This window comes from Carettochelys insculpta, chromosome 25 (genome assembly GCF_033958435.1).
Source record: "Carettochelys insculpta isolate YL-2023 chromosome 25, ASM3395843v1, whole genome shotgun sequence".
Lineage (NCBI taxonomy): Eukaryota > Metazoa > Chordata > Testudines > Carettochelyidae > Carettochelys > Carettochelys insculpta.
This window is the reverse complement of record NC_134161.1, coordinates 16,788,034-16,803,440: the sequence shown is the minus strand read 5'-3', so window position 1 is coordinate 16,803,440 and position 15,407 is coordinate 16,788,034. Positions and strand designations below refer to the sequence as shown.

The following is a 15,407-nucleotide window of genomic DNA, read 5'->3' as shown; positions in this document are numbered from 1 at the left end:
AGGGAGCAGTGTGATTGCGCAGAGCTCCAGTATGAGGAAGGAGAAAATCCAGTTGAGTGTCTTTGGGTTAAGCTTAGAGGTGGAAGTAACAGAGGTGATGTTGTGGTTGGTGTCTGTTATAGATGGCCAGATCAGGGAGAGGAGGTAGATGAGGCTTTCTTCAGGCAGCTTAGTGAAGCTTCCAAATCACAGGCCCTGGTTCTCATGGGAGACTTTAATCATCTGGACATTTGTTGGGAGACCAATACAGCAGCACACAGACAATCCAGGAAGTTTTTGGAGAATGTTGGGGATAACTTCTTGGTACAAGTGCTGAAGGAACCGACCAAGGGCCGTGCACAACTTGACCTGCTGCTCACAAACAGGGAAGAACTAGTAGAAGAAATAGAAGTGGGGCGGGGGGAACCTGGGCTGCAGCGACCATGGGATCGTAGATTTCAGGATCTGGACGAAAGGAAGAAGGGTGAGCAGTAACATGCAGACCCTTGATTTCAGAAGAGCAGACTTTGACTCCCTGAGAGAACGGATGAGCAGGATCCCTTGGGAAATGAAGATGAAGGGGAAAAGAGTTGAAGAGAACTGTAAGTATTTTAAAGAAGTCTTACTGAAGGCACAGGAACAAACAATCCCGCTGCGTAGGAAGAAATGCAAACATGGTAGGCAACCAGCTTGGCTTAACAGGGAAATCCTTAGTCAGCTTAAATTCAGAAAGGATGCCTACAAGAAATGGAAACATGGACAGTTGACTAAGGAGGCGTATAAACATACAGCTGGAGAGTGCCGGGCAGTAATCAGGAAAGCAAAAGCACAGTTGGAACTGCAGCTGGCAAGGGATGTGAAGAGTACAAGAAGGGTTTCTACAAGCATGTGAACAATAAACAGGTTATCAGAGAGGGTGTGGGGCCATTACTGGATGAGGGAGGCAACCTAGTGACGGATGATGCAGGAAAAGCTGAAGTACTCAATGCTTTTTTATCCTCAGTCTTCACGGACAGAGTCAACTTCCCCAGGACGGTCCTAGACAATGCAGTATGGGAAGATGGAGAGCAGCCATCTGTGAGGAAGGAACAAGCTCTGAGCTATTTAGAAAAACTAGATGTGCACAAGTCCATGGGTCTGGATTTAATGCACCCCAGGGTACTGAGGGAATTGCCAGAGGTCATTGCCGAAACTTTGGCCATTATCCTTAAAGACTCTTGGAGATCAGGGGAGATACCAGATGACTGGAAGAAGGCAAACGTAGTGTTCATCTTTAAAAAAGGAAAGAAGGACAATCCAGGGAACTATAGACCTGTCAGCCTTACCTCAATCCCTGGGAAAATAATGGAGGGAATCCTCAAGGAATCCATTTTGGAGCACTTGGAAGAGGGGAAAGTGATCAAAAGTAGCCAACATGGATTCACCAGGGGCAAGTCCTGCCTGACCAATCTGATTAGCTTCTATGATGATGTAACAAGCTCTGTGGACATGGGGAAGTCAGTGGATGTGATATACCTTGACTTCAGCAAGGCTTTTGATAGGGTCTCCCACAACATTCTTGTTCATAAGTTAAGGAAATATGGATTGGATCCTTGGACTATAAGATGGATAGAAAGCTGGCTTGATGGTCGGGCCCAATGGGTAGTGGTCAATGGCTCAATATCTGGATGGCGGTCTGTTTCAAGCGGAGTGCCGCAAGGCTCGGTTCTGGGGCCGGTGTTATTCAACATCTTTATTAATGACCTGGATGAGGGACTGGACTGCACACTCAGCAAGTTGGTGGATGACACAAAATTAGGGGGAGAGGTAGATACGTTGGAGTGTAGAGAGAGGGACCTGGATAAATTGGAGGACTGGGCCAAAAGAAATCTGATGCAGTTCAATAAGGAGAATTTATTCCAGTGTTTAACCGCCCTGACAGTTAGGAAGCTTTTCCTAATGTCCAACCTGAACCTCCCTTGCTGCAGTTAAGCCCATGTCTCCTTGTCTTTAGGAAGCCAGCTGGAGAGTAAAGGGCTAGGGAGGAGGCCAGGTGACTGTTCGCTCTGGAAGAAGGACAAAGGCCTGAGGAGGGGTCGGGTGGGGTTGTGACGTGGGCTGTGGATGTGCCTGGCCTGTGACTAAAGAGGGCCTAGAAGGCTCTGTGCTCAGGACTGACCCAGATGGTCTGTGGTGTAACATTCTGTTGTCTCTGTTAACGAAGGACTCTGTGCTGTGTCCCAGAGAACTAATAAGCCTCCTGCTGCTCCCCGGCAGGTCAGGCAGAGGGGCACATGCCACCTCTTTGGGCGTGTGAGTCTCCCTCGGGGGCCCAACTCGGGTAGACTCACTGGAGAGAGCTGAAGCAGTGGGACTGAAGGCTCTGAGAGGCCGTGTAAGGAGGCAGTAAAGCCAAGCGGCTTATGCCAGTAAGAGTGTGACCCCAGGGGTCTGACTGACTGAAGGGATCCCCCCAGGGACCGGCTCAGAGCTATATGAGAGCACCAGGCCTATGGAGCTGTGACACCCCCACTGCTGGAAACCCTGCTGTTGTGTGTGGGTGTGGGGGGCCTGCAGATTAAATGTGAGGCTCCAGTCAAAGACCCCAGCTGGCCCTGAGAGGAGGGACTCCCTGATTCATCAGGGTGCTCTTGAAGCTATGATGAACCTGAGAACAAAGGGAAAAGCCCTGAGTGGAGTCTGAGGGACTGACCTGACCAGAACCCTTGTTGGAGATAGTGGGTGATTTCTGGTGATCTTATTAGCATGTCTGTAGGTTCTTTTATGGTGTTAATAATGTTTTCTCTGTAATACTTTTACCTTCAGAATAAATGTTTGTTTAGGATGAGCTGTGTGTTAACTGTGGTAATCACACCTTTTACTGTCTTGAGCACAAAAGCAAAGAAAGCCTTCTTAGGCAGCCGGATTTTGCTGAGATCTCACAAAGCAAGCAGAGCAGGGCAGTCCAGAAATACCCACCAGGAGGCAGAGAGAGAGAAAGATGCAGCTTCTGCCCAAGAGAGCTGATGGCTGAGAAGCCAGGAGCTGAAAGCGGGTGTCCTTGCTAGACCACAGAAGAGCTGTCCTGAACTATCACGGTCTAGTCTGAACTACATAACACAGCCAGAAGAGTGCCCAGAAATCACCTACTTCATGATAGGCCCAACAAGGAAAATAATAGCGCACCGCTTGTCATCACCTACAGCCCCCAGCTTAAACCCCTCCAGTGCATCATTAACAACCTACAACCTATCCTGGAACACGATCCCTCACTCTCAACAGGCCTGCAATGCCAGGCCAGTCGTCTCCTACAGACAGCCGCCCAACCTCAAGAAAACTCTCACCAGCCGCCGCACACCACACCACAGAAACACCCAGGGACCTGTCCCTGTAACGAGCCCCATAGCCAGCTCTGTCCACATCGCTATACAAGAGGCACCTTCACATGACCTAATCACATCAGCCACGGCATCAGGAGCTCATACACCTCCACATCCATACATGTGATATATATCCCATCGTGTGCCAGCAATGCCCCTCTGCCATATACAATGGACAAACCGGACAGTCTCTGCACCAAAGGATGAATGGACACAAATCCCGCATGAAGAATAGGGCAGGGGTTCTCGAAGTGCAGGGTGTGGACCACTAAAGGTCCATGAGCAACTTGCAGGTGGGCTGGGGGCTTGAGACTTCCCCAGCCCAGAGCGGGGAGCCCATCCTGGCTCCTTGCATCTCCCCGCCTTATGTCACAGCTGCATAGCTACATTTCCATGCACCAGTATACCAATATGAATAAATTAGTATTTAAGCCATTTTAGGGATAAGCAAATGTGTCCTGTTATCATGGGTGGTTAGCTTGTAAGGTGCCATGGTGCTACTTGTTATTTGTGAATCTGCAGACTAACACTCTTCCAAGGTGCAGGAATAGCTATGGTATGGCATAAATCAGTTCTGTATGCAGTATGTACATATAACACCATTCTAAAAGCTTAGGATTGAAGGAAGACGTACATGTAACCAGGAATTAGCAATAGCTGTGTTGTACTGGTAATTATGATTTTACATCAAGAATAGGAAAAAGCCACTTGTTTAATTCTTTTCAAAAAGGGCCACTAATTCAGACCATTCTTTAACTAAGATTATTATGGCGTAAACCTTAGTGTGTCCTCTTCCCAGCCTCTTTGCCTGAGTTTGAGCATCTTGAAATTATAAAGCCAGCCATGTAGCTCCTGTGATTGTATATCACCTAATAGAAAATTCCACCAATGGCCTGTGGCTCTGTATTAATGCACTGGTAAATACACCATGTGTGAGGTGGCCACATCACCATGTGGCGGTAAGAAAGGTGTCAACAAAATCAGTTGTCATTGTTGTTGGTAACCTAGCAGGTTAACGGTGCAGGAGGCCTTTTTATGAAGGGTAACATATGGTGAGATTGCCCACTATTCCTCCACTGTTTATATATCATATATTATTTCACGGTCAATTGGGGCGCAGGGTCACAGGGTCAAATTTTTGCCCACCCATAAGGTACACGTACTAATTAAGCCTGTGGCAGTTCCCATTTTCTGGTTATCAGTTGGGCTAAGGGTAAAGTCCTTATCTTATGTGATAGGGTTCATTGACAATCAGCCTATCAAGCCCTGTGGGCTAGTTTGCCTTTGTTATATTTACTGTTACTACTCTAGTCCCTCTTCATTATATTCACTTCTGCATTCTATTCTGCTTTGCATTGCATTCAGCTATAATGCAAGTAACCTACAGGCCTGTCTCAGGTCCACCATCACTGACACCCTGTCGTTGGACACTGAGCTAAATAGGAGGATTGGAAAAGCAGCCACAACTCTGTCCAGACTCAGCAAGAGTGTGGAATAACAACAAGCTGTACACTCACACCAAAATGCAAGTCTACAGAGCCTGCATCCTCAGCACCCTCTTTATGGCAGCGAGGCTTGGACCCTGTATGCCCGCCAGGAAAAGAGGCTGAACGTCTTCCACTTGCGCTGCCTCAGGCGCATCCTTGGAATATCATGGAGGACAGAGTGACCAACATCGCTGTCCTCGAGGAAGCTGGAATCCCAACCATGCACACCCTCCTCAGGCAGCGTCGGCTCCGCTGGCTTGGCCACATCCACAGGATGAATGATAGAAGGATTCCAAAAGACATCCTGTATGGCGAGCTAGCCTCTGGCAAAAGACCTCCTGGACGCCCCCAGTTGCGCTACAAAGATGTCTGCAAGAGAGACCTCAGAGAGGTAGACATCGAGCTGGACAACTGGGAAGAACTAGCAGACGACCGCAGCAGATGGAGGCAGGGGTTACACAAGGGCCTTCAGAAGGGCGAGATGAGGATCAGACAGCTAGCAGAGGAGAAGCGAGCACACAGAAAGCACAATAAGGACTTGCCAGACACCCGCTACATCTGCAAGAGATGCAGCAAGGACTGTCACTCTCGTGTGGGTCTTCATAGTCACAATAGACGCTGTAAATGAAGTCCTCAATTGAAACTTTAAAGGGCGCGATCCATAGTCTATGCAGACTGAAGGATGCCTACTACTACTCCTACAGGCCTGTATCCTGTAGGTTAGACATCAGCTTTGGCAAGTTAGTATAAGTCTTGAGGCCCATAATATCTCATCAAATGAGCTTTAAGCAGACTAGCAGTCCAATGGAACTCCGCGAGCTTCTGGGGAGCTGGAAATAGAGGTTATGTAAGGAGTTTGAGACAGACGCTGCTTTTGCAGACTATGAGGAGACGAGTTATGGAATAAGTAATCCTCGTTATCACGCCTGGTGGGGTCGCGTAAGTGGAAGACTCTGGATCCCTGTGGTAACCTATGGCCAATTTTGCCTGGTAAGCAAGCACCACTATAGGTACCTTGCAGTGTCCTGTCACAAATCTAAATGTCTGTTTTACTCCCAAGCACCCTACTTTGATGGGAAACGTAGTTCTCTAATTCTCTAGCATTAGAGCTAAAGCCATTGCTGGCGCATAAGGAGACCCACTTCATAGAAATTACTAACAATGTGGGTAACAAGCTCTTCCTCAACTGCTGAAGGAAGTGGAGCCATTCTGTTAATGACCTAAGAGTTTGCTTCTTATTGAAGAAGAATTTTCACACTGCTCTGGAAAGAGACACTGCTGAACTCTCTTCTGTATTCAAATTCAACACATTAACACGTGGTTTGAACTGGGTCACTATAGGGGCTCTTTTGCATAGTTGGCTAAATCTAATTCTTGACCTCCCTCCCCCCACCCCTCTGCTCTCTGATTTTCTCACCTTGATAATTTTTTTTCTGATTTGTCAACCTTGATTACCATTTTTCTTTTTCTATGTCTTAAATATTGAGTCTGTTCTGGTCTGGCTATGGTCCGAGAAGTGGGTCTGTCCCACGAAAGCTCACCTAATAAATTATTTTGTTAGTCTTTAAAGTGCTACTTGACTGCTTTTTGTTTTGATAGTATATAGACTAGCACGGCTTCCTCTCTGTTGCTGAAGGAAGGTAATGAGTTGAACAATCCCTGGAGCTGGAATGAAAGGATGGGTTATAGATCAGGGGTTACTGGGGTTATTTTCATTATTATAGGTGTAAGCTAAGACCAAGACAGGTACCAAACATTGATATTTGAGGCCTTTCACCTAGATAAAGCAAACTTCAGTGGCATAGGGGCATCCAAGAATACCCTTGAACTTAGCAAGTATATAATTGCTTAGGGTGGCTTTACACTAGGCAGGTAAGTACTGTAGACACACAATTTTAGCTAAGGCAATCGCTTAGCTGGAATTGACTTATCTAGGATTGACTTACCTGGCTGTCTTCACAGAGGGAAGTTGATGGGAGAAAATCTCCCATCAACCTCCCTTATACAGGGGTTGACTGGTGGTAGTTTGATTTCATGCTTCTATACCAGGTGTGTGAAATTGAACTCCGGAAGATCAACCCTGACTGGGTCAATCTTTTGTGTAGTCTTGACGTGCCCTAAGAAAAACCCAAAACAACAGGTTAAGCCCAGGCTAAATAACCAGGGAGGAGAGAAATAACAAATGTGATAGACAACAACAGAAGATCCGTGGCAACACATTGATGACATGTATGACAATAAGCTGAGCTCGAGGCTCTACTGGCTTATAGGAAAAAGACACTTCCCCCTTAATAAGCTAAGGAAACACAGATAAGGAGAAAAGGGAACATCCCCCAGCGAGTCTGTGTCAAACATGGCAATGCCAGCACAACATTACGAATGTGACATCCCAGCGGAAGGGCTGTAGCAGAAGTAGGTCCTGGAGGTGCCCCAGAAGAATGGCCTCTGGCAAGGATGGCGAAGGTGATGGTGATGAGCTAGATGGTGACTAGCACCTCAGGGTGTTCTAGGACAGTGGTGTCCAAAAGAGATTTACGGATTGCCACCCCTGCCCCGCCTGGCCCCCACAGCCAGGCACCTGCCCCCTGCGCAAACTGCCAGCAACTCACTGACGCCACCACTGCCACTGGAGCCACCCTGCAGCTGTAGCCGCATGGGCCTGCCTGATCCGCCCCCGGCGACTCATCCCCACGGCTGGAGCCGCCACCGCGAGCCATGTGGGACCACCAGAGCCGCAGGAGGAACTGCCTCTGCTGCCACCACCCTGTGCTTGTCCCACCAAACAGTGGGGCAGGTGCGCTGAGTTGGCAGCGGGCGTGCCGCTCTAATGGGCCACGCTGCAGTGTCCGTTTCAGCACATGGGGCAGGCGGGCGGCGTGTCGGCTGCCGAGGGAAAAGGGGAGTGCAGGGGAAAACGGGATGGACCCTCCCTTGTTCTCTTACGGAACAGGGGCATTTGGGGCTGGGCTAAGGGTATATTAACAAAGGAGATCTGAAAACACACAGGTTCCTCCAGCACACGTGGCAGGTGGGCGTACGTGGCTGCCCAGTCACAGTGTAACTTACACAGGGGGCCTGGTCCCGAGAGGTCGTAACTGGGAATCTAAGAGGAGGTGACTGCGCACAGGACCTCGCGCATGGGGGTCTGGCTTTGGGGCCAGGTGACTGTCAGGGCTGAGAAGGGTGGGGGTGGAATGGACAACATAGCTGTGGAAGGAGGGGTCAGAAGGACATATGGGGAAATGTAAAACCAAGTGAAGAAAACGCCTTCTCATGCGGCATGTGAGGGGGCTGTGGATCGCGCCACCACGTAATGCCACGGAGGCCAGTCACTGTGCAGGCTTCCCAAGGGGGTTGGTATTCACGGGGCTGACAAGAGCAGGATGTCAGATCGTGTGCTTCAGAGACGAAGACAGGTGAGACCTGCAGGGGGCAGATCACACACCTGTGTCTGTTAGGCCTTGCTCACCTGCCACTCTCCACAGCAGGCTGCTGGCCTGATGCACTGGGGCAGTTCTTGGCTGTGGGGAGTTACGCACAGGGGGGCAAGAGGAGGGGGTGTAAGTCTGGGGGGATCAGGGCAGGGAAGGGAGGGGCTGCAGACAGGGCAGATGGGGAGCAGGTGTAATGGCAGCAGGAAAGGCTGCACAGGAGGGAGAGGTGGGATGGACGGGACAAAGGGTGAGGGGGTGCACCTGGGGTCTGAGGGCAGAGGGAGGGTTGAGGGGGGTGTACATGGATTTGGTACAGGGCAGGGGGCGGAGGAGAAAGGGGCACATGGGGTTACCCAGTAGCGGGGCAGGGCAGGGGTGGAGGAGAAGGGGGCACAGGGGTTTAACCAGTAGCGGGGCAGGGCAGGGGTGGAGGAGAAGGGGGCACAGGGGTTACCCAGTAGCGGGGCGGGGCAGGGGTGGAGGAGAAGGGGGCACATGGGGTTACCCAGTAGCGGGGCAGGGCAGGGGTGGAGGAGAAGGGGACACATGGGGTTACCCAGTAGCGGGGCAGGGCAGGGGTGGAGGAGAAGGGGGCACAGGGGTTTAACCAGTAGCGGGGCAGGGGTGGAGGAGAAGGGGGCACAGGGGTTACCCAGTAGCGGGGCAGGGCAGGGGTGGAGGAGAAGGGGGCACAGGGGTTTAACCAGTAGCGGGGCAGGGCAGGGTGGAGGAGAAGGGGGCACATGGGGTTACCCAGTAGCGGGGCAGGGCAGGGGTGGAGGAGAAGGGGGCACAGGGGTTTAACCAGTAGAGGGGCAGGGCAGGGGTGGAGGAGAAGGGGGCACAGGGGTTACCCAGTAGCGGGGCAGGGCAGGGGTGGAGGAGAAGGGGGCACAGGGGTTACCCAGTAGCGGGGCAGGGCAGGGTGGAGGAGAAGGGGGCACATGGGGTTACCCAGTAGCGGGGCAGGGCAGGGGTGGAGGAGAAGGGGGCACAGGGGTTTAACCAGTAGCGGGGCAGGGCAGGGGTGGAGGAGAAAGGGGCACATGGGGTTACCCAGTAGCGGGGCAGGGCAGGGGTGGAGGAGAAGGGGGCACAGGGGTTTAACCAGTAGCGGGGCGGGGCAGGGGTGGAGGAGAAGGGGGCACAGGGGTTACCCAGTAGCGGGGCAGGGCAGGGGTGGAGGAGAAGGGGGCACAGGGGTTACCCAGTAGCGGGGCAGGGCAGGGTGGAGGAGAAGGGGGCACATGGGGTTACCCAGTAGCGGGGCAGGGCAGGGTGGAGGAGAAGGGGGCACAGGGGTTACCCAGTAGCGGGGCAGGGCAGGGGTGGAGGAGAAGGGGGCACAGGGGTTACCCAGTAGCGGGGCGGGGCAGGGGTGGAGGAGAAGGGGGCACATGGGGTTACCCAGTAGCGGGGCAGGGCAGGGGTGGAGGAGAAGGGGGCACATGGGTTTAACCAGTAGCGGGGCGGGGCAGGGCAGGGTGGAGGAGAAGGGGGCACAGGGGTTACCCAGTAGCGGGGCAGGGCAGGGGTGGAGGAGAAGGGGGCACAGGGGTTACCCAGTAGCGGGGCGGGGCAGGGGTGGAGGAGAAGGGGGCACATGGGGTTACCCAGTAGCGGGGCGGGGCAGGGGTGGAGGAGAAGGGGGCACAGGGGGTTACCCAGTAGCGGGGCAGGGCAGGGGTGGAGGAGAAGGGGGCACAGGGGTTTAACCAGTAGCGGGGCAGGGGTGGAGGAGAAGGGGGCACAGGGGTTACCCAGTAGCGGGGCGGGGCAGGGGTGGAGGAGAAGGGGGCACATGGGGTTACCCAGTAGCGGGGCGGGGCAGGGGTGGAGGAGAAGGGGGCACAGGGGGTTACCCAGTAGCGGGGCAGGGCAGGGGTGGAGGAGAAGGGGGCACAGGGGTTTAACCAGTAGCGGGGCAGGGGTGGAGGAGAAGGGGGCACAGGGGTTACCCAGTAGCGGGGCAGGGCAGGGTGGAGGAGAAGGGGGCACATGGGGTTACCCAGTAGCGGGGCAGGGCAGGGTGGAGGAGAAGGGGGCACAGGGGTTACCCAGTAGCGGGGCGGGGCAGGGGTGGAGGAGAAGGGGGCACAGGGGTTACCCAGTAGCGGGGCGGGGCGGGGGGAGAGGCTACAAGGAGGGGCACAGCCCGCCCCCGGGAGCCCGCCCCCAGAGCGATGTTCCCACCATGCGTGGGCGGACGGAGTTGCGCGGCGCACACAGGGGAACCCGCCCCCGGCCAACTGCGGTCCTATGGCCAGGAGGGGCGGGGTCACCTGGGGCCAAGGCGCAGCGGCCCCTCCCCGCCCGGCCGGTGGAAGCAGCGGCGGAGGAGACTGGACGGAACTCGACCCCCTGCTGCTAAAGGGTGGGGCTGGAGCTGGGGTTGAGGCAGCCTCTGTTCCCGGGGCACTGGAAAGGCTGCCCCCAGCCCCAGCCCCCATTCCTCCTGCACCCCAGCTCCAGCCCCCACCCCACCCCTCCTGCGCTCCAGTCCAGCCCAGCCCCCATTCCTCCTGCACCCCAGCTCCAGCCCCCACCCCACCCCTCCTGCGCTCCAGTCCAGCCCAGCCCCCATTCCTCCTGTACCCCAGCTCCAGCCCCCACCCCACCCCTCCTGCGCTCCAGTCCAGCCCAGCCCCCATTCCTCCTGCACCCCAGCTCCAGCCCCCACCCCACCCCTCCTGCGCTCCAGTCCAGCCCAGCCCCCATTCCTCCTGTACCCCAGCTCCAGCCCCCACCCCACCCCTCCTGCGCTCCAGTCCAGCCCAGCCCCCATTCCTCCTGCACCCCAGCCCAGCCCCCATTCCTCCTGCACCCCAGCCCAGCCCCTCCTTCACTCCAGCCCAGCCCTCATTCCTCCTGAACCCCAGCTCCAGCCCCCACCCTACCCCTCCTGCACCCCAGCCCAGCCCTCCACCCCTCCTGCGCTCCAGCCCAGCCCAGCCCCCATTCCTCCTGCACCCCAGCTCCAACCCCCCACCCCAGCCCCCATTTCTCCTGCACCCCAGCTCCAACCCCCCACCCCAGCCCCCATTTCTCCTGTACCCCAGCTCCAGCCCCCACCCCACCCCTCTTGCACCCCAGCTCCAGCACCTCACCTCTCCTGCGCCCCAGTCCAGCCCAACCCAACCCCCTCCTTCACTCCAGCCCAGCCCCCATTCCTCCTGTACACCAGCTCCAGCCCCCACCATCCCTTTTGCGCCCCAGTCCAGCCCAGCCCAGCCCAGCCCAACCCCTCCTTCACTCCAGCCCAGCCCCAATTCCTTCTGTACCCCAGCTGCAGCCCCCACCCCAGCTGCAGCCCCCACCCCATCCCTCTTGCACCCCAGCTTCAACCCCCACCCCACCCCACCCGCACCCAGCTCCAGCCACTCACCCCTACTGCGCCCAGCCCAGCCTCCATTCCTCCTGCACCCCAGCCCAGCCCCCACCCCACCCCACCCCTCCTGCACCCCAGCCCAGCCCCAACCCCACCCCTCTTGTGCCCCAGCCCAGCCCCAATTCCTCCTGTACGCCAGCTCCAGCCCCCATCCCACCCCTCCTGCACCCCAGCTCCAGCCCTTCTGCACCCCAGCTCAACCCCTCCTGCACCCCAGCCTAGCCCCCACCCCTCCTGCACCCCAGCCTAGCTCAACCCCCACCCTCCTCCGCTCCAGCCTAGCTCAGCCCCCACCCTTCCCACTCCCCTCCCCTCCCCTCCAGCACCCCAGCTTCCGCCCAGCGCCCAGACGCCCTCCCGGAGCCCTAGGCAGGTGAGCGGGGGTGCGGGGTTCAGTGGGGTGCCCGGGGCACGGAGGGGCAGGGGCTGGGGGGCCGAGCGCACAGCGAGTGGGACGGGCCCGCCCGGGGGCCGCAGCACGTGACCGGCGGGGGCGGGGGGCGGAGCGGGGCGGAGCGGGGCGGCCCCCCCCACCCGTGCCCGGCGCTGCGGCTCCAGCGGGGCATTTAAATGGCAGCGCCCGCGGGCCCGCGGCACAGCTCGCTGGGAGCCGAGCTCGCCCCGCTGCGCCATGAGATCCTCGCTGGCCCCCGGGATCCGCCTGCTGCGCTCTCTGCCGCGGGACAGCTGGTAAGCGCGGCCGGGAGCCCCGAGGCCACGGGGGTGGGCTGTCCCGGGTGGCACGGCTGGGCGCGGGGGGCAGGGTACAGGCTGGCAGGGCTCGGCTCGGCTCGGCTCGGCTCGGCTGGCTTTGGGGTGCCATGGGGGGCTGGGGGCTCACAGCTGGGCTTCCCGCCAGGGTTGGTCACTCCTGGCAGAGGAGCGGTGGCAGCGCTCTGCCATCCCCAGCGTTCCCCTGCCTGACGCTCCAGGGCTCACCCCTCGCACCAGCTCTCCAGCATCAGACCCCCCCACTGACACAAGGGGCTTCCTGAGCTCTGCCTGTGGCTCGCTCGCGCCTGGGTGGTGTGGGTTGTCGTTTGTGCCCTTTCTTCTCCTGCGTGGCTGGTACTGCCTCGCTCTCGCACTGAGCAGTGCATTTCCCCACGCCCAGCTGTCTGCAACCTGCGGCTCCCGAGCCTCAGGCGGCTCTTTAAGGACGGCTGCGTGGCTCCCAGTGCTATAATTGCAAAGTGGGGAAAACCCTCCTGGTTATTTTTGATATTTCAGTGAACATCTAAAAGCTGGACAATGAACAAGTGATAGACATAGTAAATGTGTGTGATCTCGAAGCTTTGCATAGCTCCGCTTTAATATGTGCAGTGCTTCGTGGGATATGTGTGCGCTGTTCTCAAAATAGGGGTTACAAAAAGTGTGGTTTGAGCTCATTGCTAAAGGGCCGTCTCGTGTTCACACGCGTCACGGCTCCGGAGTTACGGAGGGTTTCTCACACCAAATTTGAAAACAAGTCTCTTCTTGCTGTTCTGGTGCAGACCCATCTACTCGCTGGGCAACTTGTTGGTGCATTTCTATGGACCAAAGCAGAATGTAGTTAGGGTCCGTCTGCACTTAGGAGAATTAATTCTCATTAACACAGGCCTGGTGTGCACAAGAAAGCTGGGGTGACCCAGTGCTGTTGTGTGAGGTGTGAAAAATCCACCCTGAATGCTGTAGCTGTACCCACCTAATCCCCCAGGTAGGCACCTCTAGGTCAGGGGAAGAATTTGTCCCTCTCATGGAGGTGGGTTACTGACACCAACAGAAGCCCTCCTGTTGGCACAGCTAGTGGAACTGCGCTGCTGTAGTGTTTAATGTACAGACGTAGCCTAAAACTGAATTTGAGGTGAATTAGTTAAGCCGCATTAAATTCCTGTGGACAGAATTGATTGACATCGACACTATTTTAGTAAATTTGGGTCAGTTTTTCTTGGTTGGCTCTTGACTACGGGCCTGTATCGGTATGACTGTGTCACTCGGGGTGTGAAAAAGCCCAGTGACCTAATCCCCTCAGAGCTGGGCGTAAACTGTCCTAACGAGAGAGCTCACTCTCATTGCCGTAGAGGGGCTTCATTAAGGTGCCTTGCCCTGGTGCAGACCATGGAAACCCCAGCAGAACGCTGGGAGCCAGCAATGACACACACGTTCTTGCAATTGTTTTTGTGTCTCTTTAAAATGGCACATAAACCAGCACTTCCATAAAACATTCGCTTTGCTCAGCTTGGGCCTTATAGCTCAGCAGGCCCTTGTTGCTTCACACTGCCTGTCTTATCCAGAATCCCAGATTATTGTCTCACCAGTCGTGCAGCCCCAGTGATACAGTATTCATAGGCTCATGTGGCAAAAGGGGAGATTCTGGCACGAATAGTAAGGGACTTGACAATGTCACGTCAGTGGCAGAGCCGGTCTTAGAAACCATCTGCCTCAGTTTTCTCTCATTTGCTTTAGCTGGCCCGTACATCCATTTGCATGGAGTAATTTGCCCGGCTTGCCGTCCATCTCAACATGTCTGTCTTGCGGCTGACGCTCTGTTGAGACAAAACCGTAAACATGGGGGACTCCTGGGGGCGTGGAGTGCTGCAGGTGACCTATTCTGCTCTAGCAGGGTGTCACTTACGCCATGCATTGAGGGGGACTCCTGTGCATGCATTGAGCTTTTTAAGTGACAGGAGTATCTGTGGTCATTGTGTGATGTGCAACACACCCTACAACGCTGCACATAGTCCCCAGCTTACGGACGGATTGCGTTCCGAGCACCTGGTGGTAACTGGTTTGGTCGTCAGTCGGAAATACGCTTGTAGTGTAATCCCGCAAGGGTTGTGCTCCAGGCAGCCCTCACGTACCTTGAATTTCGTGGAAATTGGGGAGGGCTTGGGTTGGGGCCCCGGGAGGGGGCCAGGGGTTAAGCCTGGGGTGGGGTTAGGGTGGCGGGGTGGTGGGAGGGTGCAGTTGAGCAGGGGCTTGCAGGGGGTTTGGGCAGGGGTTGAGCCTGGCCAGGGGGGTTTAACGGGGGGTGCACCAGAAGAGGGTGGTTGAGTGGAGGGGGGCTGGAGCCCCACCAGGGGCTGGGAGCAGGAGCCCTAGGCATGGACTGAAGTCAGAGCCCCAGGCATGGGGGGGACGGTGCACTGGGGCTGCTGGGGTTTGAGCCAGGCAGTAGAGAGAGTAAATGGGGGTGCTTGAGTGGGGGGCAGATTGGAGCCCTGCGTGTGCTGAGCCAGCCATGCGGGGGGGGGGCGGGGGGGAGTGACCTGGGGCCACATGGGGGTTGGGAGTTTGGGTCTGGGTGGTGGGGGGTTTGAGGCCTGGATGTACAGGTTTGTGGGTTGGGGCATGGGGATTGGAGCTGGGTCCATGAGGGTTGGAGGGGAGCCCCAGAAATGTAGGGGAGGTGGGCTGGGGCATGCGGGGGTGGGGGTGAGCTGGAGGTTGGTCGTAAGTATGACTGGTCATAAGTCGATGTGTTCGTAAGTCAGGGATCGCCTGTAGATTGTGTCGCTGCAGTTCATGCCTGTGCTTTTTGGAAGCCTGTCACTTGATACACCCTTGTAAAGCACCAGGCGTACTGGAGACAATCTGCTTCTGTATCAGCTAAATCATGGGAGTGATGCTATCTGGGCTTTGCAGTCACTGAAAAGGAAATTCAGTTCATCTACAGCGTTCACCCTTCCTGTAACCTCTTGTATCCTGCCTCGGCCTCTCCGCTTTGACTACGAGTGAGGTCCCGCCCCCCCACCGCCTGGCTTTGCTGTGCCATGCTGCT

At 55.9% G+C, this 15,407-nt stretch overlaps 1 protein-coding gene across 5 annotated transcripts in view; it reads left to right on the top strand.

Annotated features, from left to right (window-relative positions):
* The first annotated feature begins 11,887 nt into the window (after positions 1-11,887).
* SLC37A2 (solute carrier family 37 member 2) overlaps positions 11,888-15,407 on the top strand; it is a 53,094-nt gene continuing 49,574 nt past the window's right edge. For 4 of the 5 annotated variants that reach the window (XM_074977061.1, XM_074977060.1, XM_074977057.1 and 1 more), the window contains exon 1: positions 12,177-12,337. In XM_074977061.1, the coding sequence (XP_074833162.1) occupies positions 12,279-12,337 (59 nt within the window). In that variant the 5' untranslated portion in view covers positions 12,177-12,278. Of the gene's footprint in view, positions 12,021-12,176; positions 12,338-15,407 lie in introns of those variants that run through there. The other variant, XM_074977058.1, reaches the window with a different exon arrangement.